This window comes from Microcaecilia unicolor, chromosome 11 (genome assembly GCF_901765095.1).
Source record: "Microcaecilia unicolor chromosome 11, aMicUni1.1, whole genome shotgun sequence".
Lineage (NCBI taxonomy): Eukaryota > Metazoa > Chordata > Amphibia > Gymnophiona > Siphonopidae > Microcaecilia > Microcaecilia unicolor.
In genome coordinates, this window is record NC_044041.1 from 135602478 (window position 1) to 135619606 (window position 17129).

At 52.2% G+C, this 17129-nt stretch overlaps 1 protein-coding gene across 2 annotated transcripts in view; it reads left to right on the forward strand.

Moving 5' to 3' along the window:
* LOC115479482 (RNA-binding protein 4B-like) overlaps window positions 1–17129 on the forward strand; it is a 125610-nt gene that overhangs the window by 63769 nt on the left and 44712 nt on the right. The window contains exon 3 of one of the 2 annotated variants that reach the window (XM_030217411.1): window positions 7704–8322. The exons of the other annotated variant lie outside the window; for it this stretch is intronic. Coding sequence (XP_030073271.1) covers window positions 7704–8314 — 611 coding nt within the window. The 3' untranslated portion in view covers window positions 8315–8322. The remainder of the gene's footprint in view (window positions 1–7703; window positions 8323–17129) is intronic. 2 annotated transcript variants of the gene reach the window in all.

Below are 17129 nucleotides of genomic sequence, written 5' to 3' on the forward strand. Positions count from 1 at the left end.
GGATTCTTTAATCACTGCGGTGACTAAGAAAACGGCGTTGCCGGTGGAAGGTGGCACGGCCCTAAAGGACGCCCAAGACAGAAGATTGGAGGCGGCCTTAAGGTCGTCCGAGGCGGCTGCTTTAAGTTTGCAGGCCTCAGTTTGCGGCTCCTGTGTGGCCAGGGCGTGCCTGACGATTGTGCAGCGGGCTTCCCCCTCTGATCCTTCCTTGAGGGCTGATTGGCTGGCCCTGGAATCGGGCTTGGCTTATTTGGCAGACTTGCTGTATGATGTCTTGAGAGCCTCAGCTAAAGGTATGGCTCAGACAGTCTCTGCGCGGCGGTGGCTTTGGCTGAAGCATTGGTCTGCGGACCACGCCTCTGTCTCACCTGGCTAGATTGCCTTTTAAAGGCAAGCTGCTCTTTGGGGTTGAGCTGGACAAAATTGTGACCGATCTCGGCACGTCTAAGGGCAAGAGGTTACCAGAGGTCAGGGCTCGGGCCAGTGCTCGCCCCGGTAACTCCAAAGGACGGTTTCAGGAAGCCCGTCGGTATCGCCCAGGCAAGTCGGGCTCCTCTGCCCCCTCTTCCTTCAAGAGGAACTTCTCCCCCAAGCAGCATTCCCTTCGCAGAGACCGCCGTCCCGGAGGTGCTTCCTCGGGTCCTCCCCCAGGGTCTCGTACCCAATGACGGGGCCCTGGTCCATGGCTCAGTGCAGATTGGAGGACGCCTGTCCTCGTTTCTGGGCGAGTGGACCAGGGTAACTTCAGACGCTTGGGTGCTGGAAGTTATCAGAGACGGCTACAAGCTAGAGTTCTGCCGACCCTTAAGAGACGGGTTTGTGCACTCTCCCTGCAAGTCTCCGGTCAAAGCTGTGGCAGTGCAGCAGACTTTGGACAATCTGATCCGCCTGGGTGCGGTCGTTCCGGTGCCAGAAGATCAGCTTGGCAAGGGACGTTACTCCATTTACTTTTGTGGTACCAAAGAAAGGAGGTTCTGTACGGCCTATCCTCGACCTCAAAGGGGTCAATCGGGCCTTGAAAGTTCGGCACTTCCGAATGGAGACTCTCCGCTCTGTTCTAGCGGCAGTGAAGGCAGGGGAGTTCCTGGCATCCTTGGACATCAAGGAAGCTTACCTGCATATTCCCATCTGGCCTCCATCAACGCTTTCTGCGTTTTGCAGTCCTGGGCCGACACTTCCAGTTCAGAGCCCTCCCGTTCGGGTTGGCTACTGCTCCGCGGACCTTCTCCAAAGTAATGGTGGTCATCGCGGCCTTCCTACGAAAGGAAGGAGTACAATTCCATCCTTATCTGGACGACTGGTTGATCCGAGCCCCCTCTTATGCAGAGTGCGGCAGAGCTGTAGACCGGGTGATTGCTCTTCTGAGCTCCCTGGGGTGGATCATCAACTGGGAGAAAAGCCAGCTGTGCCCGACTCAGTCCCTGGAATATCTGGGAGTTTGTTTCGACACCCAAGTGGGCAGAGTGTTCCTGCCGGACAATCGAATTGTCAAGCTTCAGGCTCAGGTGGACCAGTTCCTAGTAGCCTCTCCTCTTTGGGCTTGGGACTATGTGCAGCTGTTGGGCTCTATGACTGCCACGATGGAAGTAGTGCCCTGGGCCAGGGCTCATATGAGACCACTACAACTCTCTCTGCTGCAGCGCTGGACTCCAGTGTCGGAGGATTACGCTGTGCGCCTTCCCTTGGACCTAGCGGTGCGCAAGGCGCTGAGCTGGTGGCTGAGGACAGACAAGTTGTCCGCAGGGATGCCTCTTTTGACCCCAGAGTGGGTTGTCGTCACAACGGACGCCTCTTTGACGGGCTGGGGAGCCCATTGCTTTGGAAGGACAGCGCAGGGGCTCTGGTCTCCTGCAGAGGCAAAGTGGTCTATCAACCTCCTGGAACTCAGAGCCATTCAGTTGGCGCTTTTGGAGTTTCTCCCGGTACTGGCGTTGAAGCCAGTAGTACGGGTCCTCTCGGACAATGCCACAGCTGTGGCCTATGTCAATTGCCAGGGAGGTACCAAGAGCGCCCCTCTAGCCAAGGAGGCCATGAATCTATGCCAGTGGGCGGAAGCGAACCTGGAACAGCTGTCGGCAGCCCACATTGCTGGAGTCATGAATGTCAAGGCGGACTTTCTGTCGCCATACCTTGGATCCCGGAGAGTGGCAGCTATCGGCTCAGGCGTTCTTGGACATCACGAAGCGCTGGGGCCAGCCGAGCCTAGATCTGATGGCGTCATCGGCCAATTGCCAAGTGCCGCGCTTTTTCAGCAGAGGATGGGACCCTCTATCTGGGAGTAGATGCTCTTCTCCAACAGTGGCCGACACAGGAGCTTCTCTGTGTTCCTGCCCTGGCCCATGATGGGCAGGGTACTAGACCGGGTGGCAAAGCAGCCGGGCCGGGTAATCCTGGTGGGTCCGGACTGGCCCAGACGTCCCTGGTATGCGGACTTGATCAGGCTCTCAGTGGACGGACCTCTGCGACTGCCAGCGGAGCGGGGCCTGTTGCATCAGGGTCCCATGGTGATGGAGGATCCCTCCCCCTTTGGTCTTACGGCATGGCTATTGAGCGGCAGCGTCTGAGGAAGAAAGGCTTCTCAGACAAGGTCATCGCCACTATGCTGAGAGCGAGGAAGCGCTCTACTTCTACTGCTTACGCCAGGGTTTGGCGTACCTTTGCATCGTGGTGTGAGACAGGCTCACTTTCTCCCTTCACTGCTCCAATTTCTTCAGTGTTGGCGTTCCTGCAAGAAGGTCTGGAGAAATGCCTGTCGCTCAGTTCCCTTAAAGTCCAGTTAGCGGCTCTGGCTTGCTTCAGGGGCCGCCTGAAGGGTGCTTCCCTGGCTTTGCAGCCAGATGTGGTGCGCTTTCTCAAGGGAGTTAATCACCTGCGCCCTCCTCTGCACTCAATGGTACCTGCGTGGAATCTCAATCTAGTGCTAAGAGCCTTGCAGAAGCCGCCTTTTGAACCCTTGTCGAGGGCATCTCTGAAAGACCTGACGTTGAAAGCAGTCTTTTTGGTGGCTATCACCTCAGCCAGAAGAGTTTCCGAGCTCCAGGCGCTATCATGTCGAGAGCCCTTTCTGCAGGTCACTGAGACAGGAGTGTCTATTCACACAGTGCTTTCCTTCCTGCCCAAGATTGTTTCTCGCTTCCATGTGAATCAGCAGCTCTGTCTCCCTTCCTTTCGTAGGGAGGACTACCCAGAGGAGTACTCTGCTCTCAAATATCTAGATGTGAGACGAGTCATCATCAGATACTTGGAAGTGACCAATGATTTCCGGAAGTCGGATCATCTGTTTGTCCTGTTTGCAGGTCCTCGTAAGGGTCTGCAGGCTGCTAAGCCTACAGTGGCAAGATGGGTCAAGGAAGCCATTGCAGCGGCTTATGTGGCTGCGGGGAAGGTGCCACCTATCCGGCTGAAGGCTCACTCCACTAGAGCTCAGGCGGCCTCGTTGGTGGAGGCTGGGTCCGTCTCCTTGGAAGAGATTTGCAAGGCAGCAACTTGGGCATCGGCTCATACCTTCTCCAGGCATTACCGCTTGACTGTGGCTGCTCGGGCGGAGGCCCGGTTTGGAGCTTCAGTGTTGCGGTCAGGGATTTCAATGTCCCGCCCTGGGTGAGTACTGCTTCGGTACATCCCACCAGTCTATGGATTGATCAGCATGATGATATGGAAGGTAAAATTATGTATCATACCTGATAATTTTCTTTCCATTAATCATAGCTGATCAATCCATAGCCCCTCCCAGATATCTGTACTGTTTTTATTCTGGTTGCATTTCAGGTTCAAGTTTAGTCTTTAGTTCCTGTTCAGGAGTTTCGTGTTCAAGTTTTTTCAATTGGATTCTTCAGGAGTTGAGACAATTTTGTGTTAGTGAGCTGCTGCATTCCTCTCCCCTCCGTTTTATGGGGCTGGATTGAGACCTAAATTCTGCCAGCGGCTGTAGGGCAGCTTTGTACCCCTCCCGCTTCGGCGGTGTTAGGGTCAGTCAGCTCCTCCCGTGGTTGCGGTTGCAGGATAAGCCAGATCCCCCCCGCATCGGCGGGGTGGTGTCCCTCCCCCCGCTCCGCGGGGATGAGCTGGACGGATTCCCCTCCCCCACTTGTGTGGGGATGAGCTGGGTTAATTCCCCTCCCCCGTTTCGGCGGTGGTGAGCTGGGCAGAGTGTCCCTTTGTGGGTGTAATTCTCTAAGTGCTGAGTCCTGCGGATGGAGCTTTGATAGCGACATATTGAGGAGTTTCCGGCAGCACATGACCACATATACGGAGGCAAAAGGATTGCTCTCTATCTCCACCTGCTGGTAGATGGACACAACCCACCAGTCTATGGATTGATCAGCTATGATTAATGGAAAGAAAATTATCAGGTATGATACATAATTTTACCTTGACAGACTGGAGCAGAACAGAGGCTCTTTGGCCCATCAGTTGACAGAAACTGTGAGCAGTACAGAAGGCCCTGCTTTCCTTTTGGGAGGTTCTGTGCAGTTGCCTGGTCCAGATTTGATATGTGATTGTCGAGTTGTCAGATAAAATCAGACCGGGCAAGCACACAGAACCTCCGGAAAGGAGAATAGGGCCTTCATGACCACTCGCAGCTCCAGACAGCAGCTAGCATTAGAGGCTCAGATGCTGTTTTGCTGGGCAAAGGCCAAAGTGACCATGTCAGCAACACACAATGTGGGGGTTGCTGAATGTTCAGGTGGACTTCCTCAGTCACCACACCCTCGATATGGAGAGGGGGGGGGTCTGACTCGGGACTTCATGGCATCTGGTCTCTGTCCAAAGGCCCCTCGGTTTTTCTCAAGGTAAAGGGAAACTGGGTCTGCTGGCCTCAATTGGAACTGCTCTGTTTCCACTGTGACCCCTAATGAATTCGTCCTTTACTGCTCAACTGACATGACTTAAATGAGTGTTGTATCCCGCATGGTTTCTTAACCTGGTCCTGCAGACTCTGCAGCATCTGCCTTTTGCACCTCTCCACCATGTGTCCCTTAAGGATCTCACCCTAAAATCTTTCTCGTGGCTATTTTATTTAGTACAGAGGGTTTCCAAGCTTCAGGCACTGTTGCACAGAGTCCCTTTCCTCTGTGGTTGGGTGTTTTTTTTTTTTTTTTTGTTTCGTTTTGTTTTTTTGAGGTCGGGGATGACAGTGCGGAGCTTTTTGCCAAAGGTAATTTCCTCTACCTGCATTGACCCATTGTTCCTTCCCTCCTTCCAGCAGGGGCACTGCGGGGAGGACTTTGCCTGCCTTCCTTCAATGTCTTGATGCTGCAATATCTGGAGGCAACTAATAGCAGCGCTATCTGTTCCTTTTTGTTTTGGGTGCCACAAAAGGGGTTTCTGGCTTCCCAAGCCTACAATTGCGTGCTGGTTTTGAGACAGTTGCGTTGGCCTACCTGCTTGCAGGGAAACAATCCCCACTCTCTTTGAAGGCTCATTCTACCTGATTGCAGTCTACATCTTGGGCAGAGGGCTGCATGTACTCCCTTGAGATCTGCCAGTTGGTTATGTGGGCATCAGCGTACACATTTTCCAAGCGCTAATTGTGTTGATGTGGCATCACAGTCAGATGTGCCTTTTGGCACATCGCTCTTGCTTAGGGGGCTTCTGGATCCCATCTTCATAATGACTGCTTTGCTACATCCTTTCAGTTCATGGACTCATCTGCTCTGACGCAAAGGGACATAACTTACCAGATCATTTTCTTCCTTTTTAGTCATGAGCAGATGAATGTGGCTACTGTTGAGTTGGTTTCTTTCTCTGTTCTGAATTGTAGATATGGGTTACATTTGTTTGCCCTTTTGTGGTCGATTCTTCCTGTCTTTTGCATGTGGGGAAGTTTAGAGAACAAAGTTGGCAGTTGCTCTGCTTGTCAAGAGAAATACTGAGTTCCTGGATTCATCTGCTATGACTAAAAGAAAACAAACCTTTTTTACCTTATCACCCCTGCTCCCTCTGGAGTTGAATTCTATTAGCTAGAGTTTTGATGGGTGATATATTCTGCATAACAGCGGGCGGGGGGGGGGGGGGGGATGCACATGTGCACAGTAGAGCACTCTAGCAAATGTTTTGCTGAACCTTGAGAGCTGTTCCCATGCAGGATTCCATTGGACAACACCTAATTTATCCTGCTGCCCTTGAACAATTGTTACAGGTAAGTAACTTTGTTTACTTGGTCCTGTTTCTCATTTTCTTCCTGTGGTTATTACCTTTTTGTCCTACCACAACAAGGCGGATCTGAGCAGTGAGAAAGCACTGAGAAGGACCACAGAGCCTAAGGCTGGGCTACTCATGGTCAGCTGCCTGGAAGCTCATCTGTAGGAGGAATAGAAAGTGGAATGTTAGTGAATAGGCAAAACGGATTGCTTTGGGGGCTGGATCTGATATAGTGACAGGGAAAGGAGGACTAGGAAAACTTCTTCCAAGTGCTGCGTCTGTCTTTATTATCAACTTTTCAGTCTGGGAACCCCTGCTGTACAGAGTATTGGTCTGTGAGTGCACACTGACATAAAGGACCCTTTACTGACTACTGGTATTATTAACCACTGCTGCTGTTGGCCTTCATGGTTTGGCTAAGTTGGGGGTAGGAGAAAGTGGATAAGGGGATGGGATTGGAGGTCTTGTAATATTTGTTTTTATTATCTAGGGGTGTAAGTATTAAAATGGGATCATATTGGATAAAGGTTTGGTAAGGGAAATGATGTAGTAAGAACGGGGGGGTTTGGGCAATAGAGGGACCAGAGAGAAGTGTGGGGGCTCTTGTGTCCCCAGCCCTGCCCCTGTTTACTCCCATTTAGGAGGCCATAATCTAGTGGTGCATTCCATATCATAGCTTCCCTTCCTGCAGTATCAGCAGCAGGTAGTGTGGAATGTCCTTAGCTGGTGACTTTAACCCTCTTCATGCCCACCTCTTGTTGCTGCCACCTGTGATCAAGAGAATATGAAATGTCTCAGCTAGCAAGGATTGCTGTAAAGCTTGAGACTAAGTGATGCCTTTACAGTGGTCCCAGCAAGCAAAAAGAAAATTGGACCCTAAAGCCTAAAAGAGGTGGGGAATGAAGTGCAATACATGGGTGGTCTTCTCATACCTGTTGATGGATTTTCAGATACAGATTTCTTTTGTATTACGCCTTTGAGAATTTATCTACAGTTGTGAGGATCTTGTAGATTTCCTTAGGGTGGAGTGGGGGATATTAGGTTGAAAAATCCAATACATGCATGTAAACTTTCTTAACTTAAACGTGTTCCCTCAAATGACGTTCCCCATGTATAAAAGCATATACATGTGGAATAAGCACGTATATTTTTCTGTTAATTGGGGATAAATCTTGGGTTAAATAGCTTTACTGACAACTCCCAAAGTTGTACAGGTGAAGCCCAACCAACTTTTTGGGAATTGCCCTTAAAGCATATAGGTTTTCTTTTTTTTGTTTAGTCCAGTGGTTCCCAAACCTGATCCTGGAGGCATCCCAGCCAGTCAGGTGTTCCGGATACATCCAGTGAATATTCATGAGATTTGCGTGCACTGCCTCTGTTGCATGCAAATCTATCTCATGAATATTCATCATGGATATCCTGAAAACCTGACTGGCTGGGGTGCCTCCAGGACCAGGTTTGGGAACCAGTGGTTTAGTCTTCATAGTGGATATTGTTTATATGGTTTTCGTATGTCGGCATGTGTTAAAGCAACTGTTCTTGCGTCTGCTCTCTTAAAGGCAAACGAATGCACGTGCAGTTATCTACAAGTCAGCTTCGGACCGCGCCTGGGATGGGAGACAAGAGCAGCTGCTACCGTTGTGGGAAAGAGGGCCATTGGTCCAAAGAATGTCCCATAGACCGAACGGGATATGAGGTTGAATACGCGGATACCTACGCTAACCAGTACACTGCACTACGACCCTCCACGTACCCCTCAGAGTATGGGGAGCGGTTATATTACGACGATCGGGATCGGTATGGAGTGGTCGACTACTACCAAAGATACCGTGTGAGGCCATATGCCACCACATATGAATTCTACACTGACCGGCGGTTGCCCCCATTTCCACCATTTCAAAGCACCACACTGAGAGAGCGCCTAACTACCACCATAGATGCGTATGAACGACGCCTGCTGCCTCCCCCCCTCCCTCCGAGCTCCTATTTCACTCGGGACCGGAGCCCCCTGCGCCGCTCCTCCACCGGGTCCTCCAGCATTGGAGCCACCTACACGATTGAGCGCACTCGACTGTCTCCAGTCTCATCAGTCTCTCGAAGTTCACTGTATGACCTTCCACGGTACGGGCGGGAATCGTATGTGGACAGGTCGCGGTACTCTGCATTTTAAACTTGAAGGTGAGAGTGTTTGAGAGAATTTTTGTTTAATTGGGTCCTTGTGGCTTGCAGGACACGAGGTCAACCGAGATACAGCCGTCCTGATGGCTATTGGGAACAGCTTGCTCCCATTTGCCATCCACTGATCGGTTGCAAAACGGTACAGATCGGGTACGCTAATCCCATGCAATTAAGTGTGGTTACATGGGTTGGGGCTGCTCTTTGTAGGTGCAAAGAACTATGGGTTGTGAATTTTTTCTAAAGCCACTCAGTTGATTCTAGATGCAGTAAACTCAGCAGTGTGCACTGATGTGATGTACAGTAAGCTACACGCAGTTGTGTTGCTAATGATTGATGCAACACCTGAGTGAAACAGCCCACTACAGTGGGGGGTTCTTAGTTGGTTTTCAGAGTCTGCGAATAGGTATGGTATTCATCTACAGATGGAGGGAAAATCATAAATTTGGATGCCAGTAAAATTTCAGCCAGACCTTTAATTTTTTTAAGCTTGATTAATCCTTTTTCTGTTAACCTGAGACTGATAAACATGTGTGTTTTTGTTTTTTATAATTTTACAGTGTCTAGACTTTGCTGTACCAGGCTTTATGTGGAGGTAGGACCGGGGAGGGGGATCTGACTTTCCATGTACCAGTTTTGAGGGGGGGGGAGCAGAAAAGAGGGGCATGTGGCAACTTTCCAATAAGTGAATAGAAGACAGGCTGCCTGGAATGTGACGTTCTAAGTGTTTAACTTTTTGACTTCAGTTGGGGGGGGGGGGGGTGTATTGTCTTTCCCCCTCCCTCCCTCCCTTGGGATATATTGTTTTAATTCATTTCCTTATCTGCGTACCTAATGCCATGATTCCATCTTTCACTTATGGTAAGATTGAGACTTGTGCCTGTGTGTTCCCATCCCTGTCTTTCCAACTTAACCTCTTCTTGGCAGAACATGCTGTAGCAAACCTTTTTGGGCTCAGCAGCAGTGATGTCCACTCCCATGCCTCTTGGAGTTGAAGTGAACCACTCTTTAGGCTGGATCGCAGTGTCTTTGGTCTGGTTTTTCCACACTTGAACAAAGCTGCCTTTTGTTTACAGATTCAACTGATGAATATTTATTGTAGATGGCCTAAAAGCAGAATTTTCCTTAGCCTCAGCAGCAGATGAATCCAGGAACTGGTGGGTTGTATCCGCCTACCAGCAGGTGGAGATAGACACTGAAAAGATAACAGTGACCCTGGGCTCCCCATCACCTCAGTATATCTCTATCTTCCACAGGTTGTGGACAGATTCCTCCCAGCTCCTGGATTCTACTTGAGGAGGCTCCTGGGCTAGTCTGCCAGTTGAGCTTGGGGGTGTGTGGCTGAACGGTGCCCACCTTAGGGACATAACTTGTTTTGCAGGTCCCTGTCCTACCCTGTCTCCTCTGCTCTCTTAGCTCCCTGTACTGCAAAAAAAAAAAAAAGTTGCTCCTCACAGCTCTGCAGCTTACAGCCAGCTAAACAAACAAACAAAAAAAAATAATAATAAGGTGGACGAGCTCGTCTGATTTTCTGAGCAGCTGTCAGGCTGTAGGGAGCTGGACTACAGTAAACTCCTTCTGAGAGTCGCTGCTGCCGCTTGAAACAGTTCTCTGCCTCGGTGAGGTTTTTGTTTGAGCAGCATTTTGCTTTGTCTCCGGGGGGGGGGGGGGGGGGGAGGGCGGACCTTGCTATGGCAGTGGAAAGTGTCATAGTGTTCCCGCTGCGGCTCTCACCGTTCCGCAGCGGGCGCTTGCATAGCTGAATGCTCATAAGTACATAAGTAGTGCCATACTGGGAAAGACCAAAGGTCCATCTAGCCCAGCATCCTGTCACCGACAGTGGCCAATCCAGGTCAAGGGCACCTGGCACGCTCCCCAAACGTAAAAACATTCCAGACAAGTTATACCTAAAAATGTGGAATTTTTCCAAGTCCATTTAATAGCGGTCTATGGACTTGTCCTTTAGGAATCTATCTAACCCCTTTTTAAACTCCGTCAAGCTAACCGCCCATACCACGTTCTCCGGAAGCGAATTCCAGAGTCTAATTACACGTTGGGTGAAGAAAAATTTTCTCCGATTTGTTTTAAATTTACCACACTGTAGTTTCAACTCATGCCCTCTAGTCCTAGTATTTTTGGATAGCGTGAACAGTCGCTTCACATCCACCCGATCCATTCCACTCATTATTTTATACACTTCTATCATATCTCCCCTCAGCCGTCTCTTCTCCAAGCTGAAAAGCCCTAGCCTTCTCAGCCTCTCTTCATAGGAAAGTCGTCCCATCCCCACTATCATTTTCGTCGCCCTTCGCTGTACCTTTTCCAATTCTACTATATCTTTTTTGAGATACGGAGACCAGTACTGAACACAATACTCCAGGTGCGGTCGCACCATGGAGCGATACAACGGTATTATAACATCCGCACACCTGGACTCCATACCCTTCCTAATAACACCCAACATTCTATTCGCTTTCCTAGCCGCAGCAGCACACTGAGCAGAAGGTTTCAGCGTATCATCGACGACGACACCCAGATCCCTCCAAGGTCGTGTCCGACTCGGAGGGGTCCGGGTAGATTGTAGGGGAGTCTTCCCGCACGTCTGTCTCGGCGGCGCATGTTTGGTTTTCCCGTGTCGGAGGCAGTTGTGGAGCCAGCGCCATTTTCTTCTGAGGTGGTTTCTGCAGTTTCACCTGCTTGCCCCTTCGGGTTCTGATTTTTCTCCTGAATTTATCATGTTAATGCATCAGGCTTATTTGATGAAGAAAGGGTATCCAGTGCCGCCCCCCTCCCCTTCCTCCTCCTCAAGAGCCTTTGGTAGGCAGAGAGGCTTCTCTTTCTCAGGGAGATTTGGGTTCATTCTTGCCTCTTGAGGATTCTGGGGCTAAGCGTAGGAGGGTTACTTCTTTGCCAGAGGAAGGGTCCTTGGGACCTCATTCTCCTATTTTGGCGGGCTCTGAGTCTGGCTGTCCTTCTAGGCTGGCGGACTTGGAAGAGGCTGAATTTCTTCCTGCTGAACAGGATGACCTGACGGCTGTCAGGATTTTTCATCGTGATGAGTTACCTGTCCTGATCTTGCAGGACTTGGAGGCTGTGAATATTTCAGATCCAGAGGTTCAGGCGTCAACCTCAGTTAATTTGAAAATGGCAAGCACGCAGAGACCTTCTAAAGCTTTTCCTCTGCATGATTCCATTCAAGAGCTGATTTCCACTCAGTGGTCTGACCCTGAGTGTTTTCAAAGTGGCTAGGGCTATGGCCCAACTTTATCCGGTTTCTGCTCAGACTTTAGATTCTTTTTCCTTGCCTAAAGTGAACGCTTTGGTTATTGCAGTCACCAAGAAGACCACTTTTCAGGTGGGAGGTGGGGTTGCGCTTAAACGTTCAGGATAGATGTCTGGAAGCTTCACTTAAACGTCCCTTTGAGGTGGCAGCTTTGGCCTTACAGGCCTCTATTTGCAGTTCTTATGCTGCCAGGGCTTGTCTTTCTTGGTTCCAGCAGGGTATAGAACAGGTTCCTGACCCTGCTTCTCTCCCCTCTGCTGGTCCTCCTATGGCGTCGGCTCTGGCTTATTTAGTGGACGCCTTTATGACCTGGTCAGGGCATCTGCTAAACAGATGGCTTTAGCGGTTTCGGCTCGTCTTCTGTGGCTCCACCACTGGTCAGCAGACATGGCTTCTAAACAGTACCTGGTTGGAAAATGAACGAAGCAGATCGTTAAGACAAAACGTAGTTTATTAGTAAAAACTAATTAAAATTAATGCACATAAACAGCCCGACACAGGGCATGTTTCGCCCAACAGGGCTGCTTCAGGGGCTACAAAAGAAATAATATAATAAAAACGTAATAAAAACACATATATTGTTTCTCCGAGGACAAGCAGGCTGCTTGTTCTCACTGATGGGTTGACGTCCTCGGCAGCCCCCTCCATCGGAAAGTTTACTAGCAAAGGCCTTTGCTAGTCCTCGCGCGCCCATGCGCACTGCGCATGCGCAGCCGTCTTCCCGCCCGAAACCGGCTCGAGCCGGCCAGTCTTCTTTCGTCCGCGCTCGGTACGGTCGTGTTACGCCGTTCGTGCCCCAGAGAGTCGACCTCGCACGTCCTTTTCGACGTGTTTTTTCTTCTTTTTCGTTGCAAAAAGTTAGGGAAGCGCTCCGGCAGTGTTCCGGAAGACCCTTTCGGGTTTTCTGCCCTTCCCGTAATTTCTCAGCTTTTGCCCCGTAAGTTTTCTTTCGTTGTCGGGGTAGGCCTAGTTTGGCCTCGGTCGAGATTTTTCTCCCCTTAAATTTTGGTGCTTCAATTTTCGCCATTTCGGCTTTTGATTTCGCCGGCGTGATTTTTCCGCCCATGACATCGAAGCCTTCCAGCGGCTTCAAGAAGTGCACCCAGTGCGCCCGGGTAATCTCGCTCACTGATAGGCACTCTGCGTGTCTTCAGTGTCTAGGGGCCCAGCACCGCCCTCAGAACTGCAGTCTGTGTTCCCTGTTACAAAGGCGGACTCAGGTAGCGAGATTAGCCCAGTGGAACGTTTTGTTCTCGGGCTCTTCGTCGACATCGGCACCGGAGGCATCGAGTGCATCGACGTCGTCAGCGTCCGGACCATCTTCCTTGGCTGCCGCTCCATCGACTGCATCGAGGCATCGGACCTCTGCATCGGCGCCGAGGCATCGGGCGACTGCATCGACGGTGGTACCGAGACTTCGTCTGCTGATGTCGTCGGACGGGGGTGCATCGTCAGGAGTGCAGGTGAGGGCTGTCCATTCCCCTGCTGGTGGCGGTGAGCCTTCAGGTGGGTCTCCTCCTACCCTGAGGGCTCCTGCGGTACAGCCCCCCCGGGATCGACCCTCTTCGGTCTCGGCCCCGAGGAAGCGACGGATGGATTCTACGTCCTCCTCGTCGGTGCCGGGGAGCTCCGGTGACATGCTTCGGAAGAAGTCGAAGAAGCATTGACACCGGTCCCCTCCCCGTGTCGGCACCGAGAGCTCTGGGTCGCCGAGGGATTCGGCACCCAGCAGGCATCGGCACCGAGAGGACCGCTCACCCTCTGTTCAAGAGGTGTCGATGCGCTCCACTCTGGACAGCCCGGAACAGCCTCCTCGCCCGGAACAGGTTCTGACGTCGACGCCTGCATCGACCTCTCAGCCTTTTTCTGCAGCCACTCTGAACGAGAGCCTCCGGGCCGTTCTCCCAGAGATTCTGGGAGAGCTGTTGCGCCCTACCCCTCCGGTACCGGCGGTGCTTGCGCCTCCGGTACCGTCGAGCGTGGCGCCGGCTGGCCCATCGCCCAGGTTGAGGTCCCCGATGTCGGTACCGCGTGCGGTACCGACCGCGGCCACCTCCCAGGAAGGCTCCCCGACTACGTCGGCGGAGGGAGCTTCGCCGATGCGGGCGAGGGAGTCTACCTCTCGACGCCCCCACCGTGGACGGGGTTCCACCGAGTCGAGCAGGGCGAGGTTGCAGACACAGGTTCGTGAACTTGTGTCTGACACCGAGGGTGAGGCCTCGTGGGAGGAAGAGGAAGATCCCAGATATTTCTCTGACGAGGAGTCTGAGGGTCTTCCCTCTGATCCCACTCCCTCTCCTGAGAGACAGCTTTCTCCTCCCGAGAGTCTGTCTTTTGCTTCCTTTGTCCGGGAGATGTCTACGGCCATCCCCTTCCCGGTGGTTGTGGAGGACGAGCCCAGGGCTGAAATGTTTGAGCTCCTGGACTATCCTTCTCCACCTAAGGAAGCGTCCACTGTTCCCTTGCACCATGTCCTAAAGAAGACATTGCTTGCGACCTGGACAAAACCTTTAACTAATCCCCACATCCCCAAGAAGATCGAGTCCCAGTACCGGATCCATGGGGACCCAGAGCTGATGCGCACCCAGTTGCCTCACGACTCTGGAGTTGTGGATCTGGCCCTAAAGAAGGCTAAGAGTTCTAGGGAACATGCTTCGGCACCCCCGGGCAAGGACGCTAGAACCTTAGACTCCTTTGGGAGGAAGGCCTACCATTCCTCTATGCTCGTGTCCAAGATCCAGTCTTACCAGCTCTACACGAGCATACACATGCGGAACAATGTGCGGCAGTTGGCGGGCTTGGTTGATGCTCTTCCCCCTGAGCAAGCCAAGCCTTTTCAGGAGGTGGTCAGGCAGCTGAAGGCGTGCAGAAAATTCCTGGCCAGAGGAGTCTATGACACTTTTGATGTTGCGTCCAGGGCCGCTGCTCAAGGTGTGGTGATGCGCAGGCTCTCATGGCTGCGTGCCGCCGACCTGGAGAATAGAATCCAGCAGCGGATTGCGGACTCGCCTTGCCGTGCGGACAACATTTTTGGTGAAAAATTCGAACAGGTGGTAGTCTCTCCACCAGCGGGACACCGCATTCGACAAATTCGCCCGCCGGCAGCCTTCAGCCTCTACCTCTACAGGTAGAAGATTTTTCGGGGGAAGGAAGACTGCTCCCTATGCTTCTGGTAAGCGTAGGTACAATCCTCCTTCCCGACAGCCTGCGGCCCAGGCTAAGCCCCAGCGCGCTCGCTCTCGTCAGCAGCGCGCGCCTCAGCAAGGCCCCGCGGCTCCCCAGCAAAAGCAAGGGGCGAGCTTTTGACTGGCTCCAGCAGAGCATAGCCGACATCCAAGTGTCAGTGCCGGGCGACCTGCCGGTCGGGGGGAGGTTGAAAGCTTTTCACCAAAGGTGGCCTCTCATAACCTCCGATCAGTGGGTTCTGCAAATAGTCCGGCAAGGATACACCCTCAATTTGGCATCGAAACCTCCAAATTGTCCGCCGGGAGCTCAGTCTTACAGCTTCCAGCACAAGCAGGTACTTGCAGAGGAACTCTCCGCCCTTCTCAGCGCCAATGCGGTCGAGCCCGTGCCATCCGGGCAAGAAGGGCTGGGATTCTATTCCAGGTACTTCCTTGTGGAAAAGAAAACAGGGGGGATGCGTCCCATCCTAGACCTAAGGGCCCTGAACAAATATCTCGTAAAAGAAAAGTTCAGGATGCTTTCCCTGGGCACCCTTCTCCCCATGATTCAGCAAAACGATTGGCTATGCTCTCTGGACTTGAAGGATGCCTACACTCACATCCCGATACTGCCAGCTCACAGACAGTATCTACGATTTCAGCTGGGCACACGCCACTTCCAGTACTGTGTGCTACCCTTTGGGCTCGCCTCTGCGCCCAGGGTGTTCACAAAGTGCCTAGCTGTGGTAGCAGCGGCACTTCGCAGGCTGGGGGTGCACGTGTTCCCATATCTCGACGATTGGCTGGTGAAGAACACATCCGAGGCAGGAGCCCTGCAGTCCATGCAGATGACTATTCGCCTACTGGAGCTACTGGGGTTTGTGATAAATTATCCAAAGTCCCATCTTCTTCCAATGCAGAGACTCGAATTCATAGGAGCTCTGCTGGATTCTCGGACGGCTCGCGCCTATCTCCCAGAGACGAGAGCCAACAACTTGTTGTCCCTCGTCTCGCGGGTGCGAGCGTCCCAGCAGATCACGGCTCGGCAGATGTTGAGATTGCTGGGCCACATGGCCTCCACAGTCCATGTGACTCCCATGGCCCGCCTTCACATGAGATCTGCTCAATGGACCCTAGCCTCCCAGTGGTATCAGGCCGCTGGGGGTCTAGAGGACGTGATCCACCTGTCCACGAGTTTTCTCAAATCCCTGTATTGGTGGACGATTTGCTCCAATTTGACTCTGGGACGTCCCTTCCAAATTCCTCAGCCACAAAAAGTGCTGACCACGGATGCGTCCCTCCTGGGATGGGGAGCTCATGTCGATGGGCTTCACACCCAAGGAAGCTGGTCCCTCCAGGAACGCGATCTGCAGATCAATCTTCTGGAGTTACGAGCGATCTGGAACGCTCTGAAGGCTTTCAGAGATCGGCTGTCCCACCAAATTATCCAAATTCAGACAGACAACCAGGTTGCCATGTACTATGTCAACAAGCAGGGGGGCACCGGATCTCGCCCCCTGTGTCAGGAAGACGTCAGCATGTGGCTCTGGGCTCGCCGACACGGCATGGTGCTCCAAGCCACATATCTGGCAGGCGTAAACAACAGTCTGGCCGACAGGTTGAGCAGGATTATGCAACCTCACGAGTGGTCGCTCAATTCCCGTGTGGTACGACAGATCTTCCAGGTGTGGGGCACCCCCTTGGTAGATCTCTTCGCATCTCGAGTGAACCACAAAGTCCCTCAGTTCTGTTCCAGGCTTCAGGCTCACGGCAGACTGGCATCGGATGCCTTCCTCCTGGATTGGGGGGAGGGCCTGCTGTATGCTTATCCTCCCATCCCTCTGGTGGGGAAGACTTTGTTGAAACTCAAGCAAGACCGAGGCACCATGATTCTGATTGCTCCTTTTTGGCCGCGTCAGATCTGGTTCCCTCTTCTTCTGGAGTTATCCTCCGAAGAACCGTGGAGATTGGAGTGTTTTCCGACCCTCATCACGCAGGACGAAGGGGCTCTTCTGCATCCCAACCTCCAGTCTCTGGCTCTCACGGCCTGGATGTTGAGGGCGTAGACTTTGCCTCTTTGGGTCTGTCAGAGGGTGTCTCCCGCATCTTGCTTGCTTCCAGGAAAGACTCCACTAAGAGAAGTTACTTCTTTCATTGGAGGAGGTTTGCCGTCTGGTGTGACAGCAAGGCCCTAGATCCTCGCTCTTGTCCTACACAGACCCTGCTTGAATACCTTCTGCACTTGTCTGAGTCTGGTCTTAAGACCAACTCCGTAAGGGTTCACCTTAGTGCAATCAGTGCATACCATTACCAAGTGGAAGGTAAGCCGATCTCAGGACAGCCTTTAGTTGTTCGCTTCATGA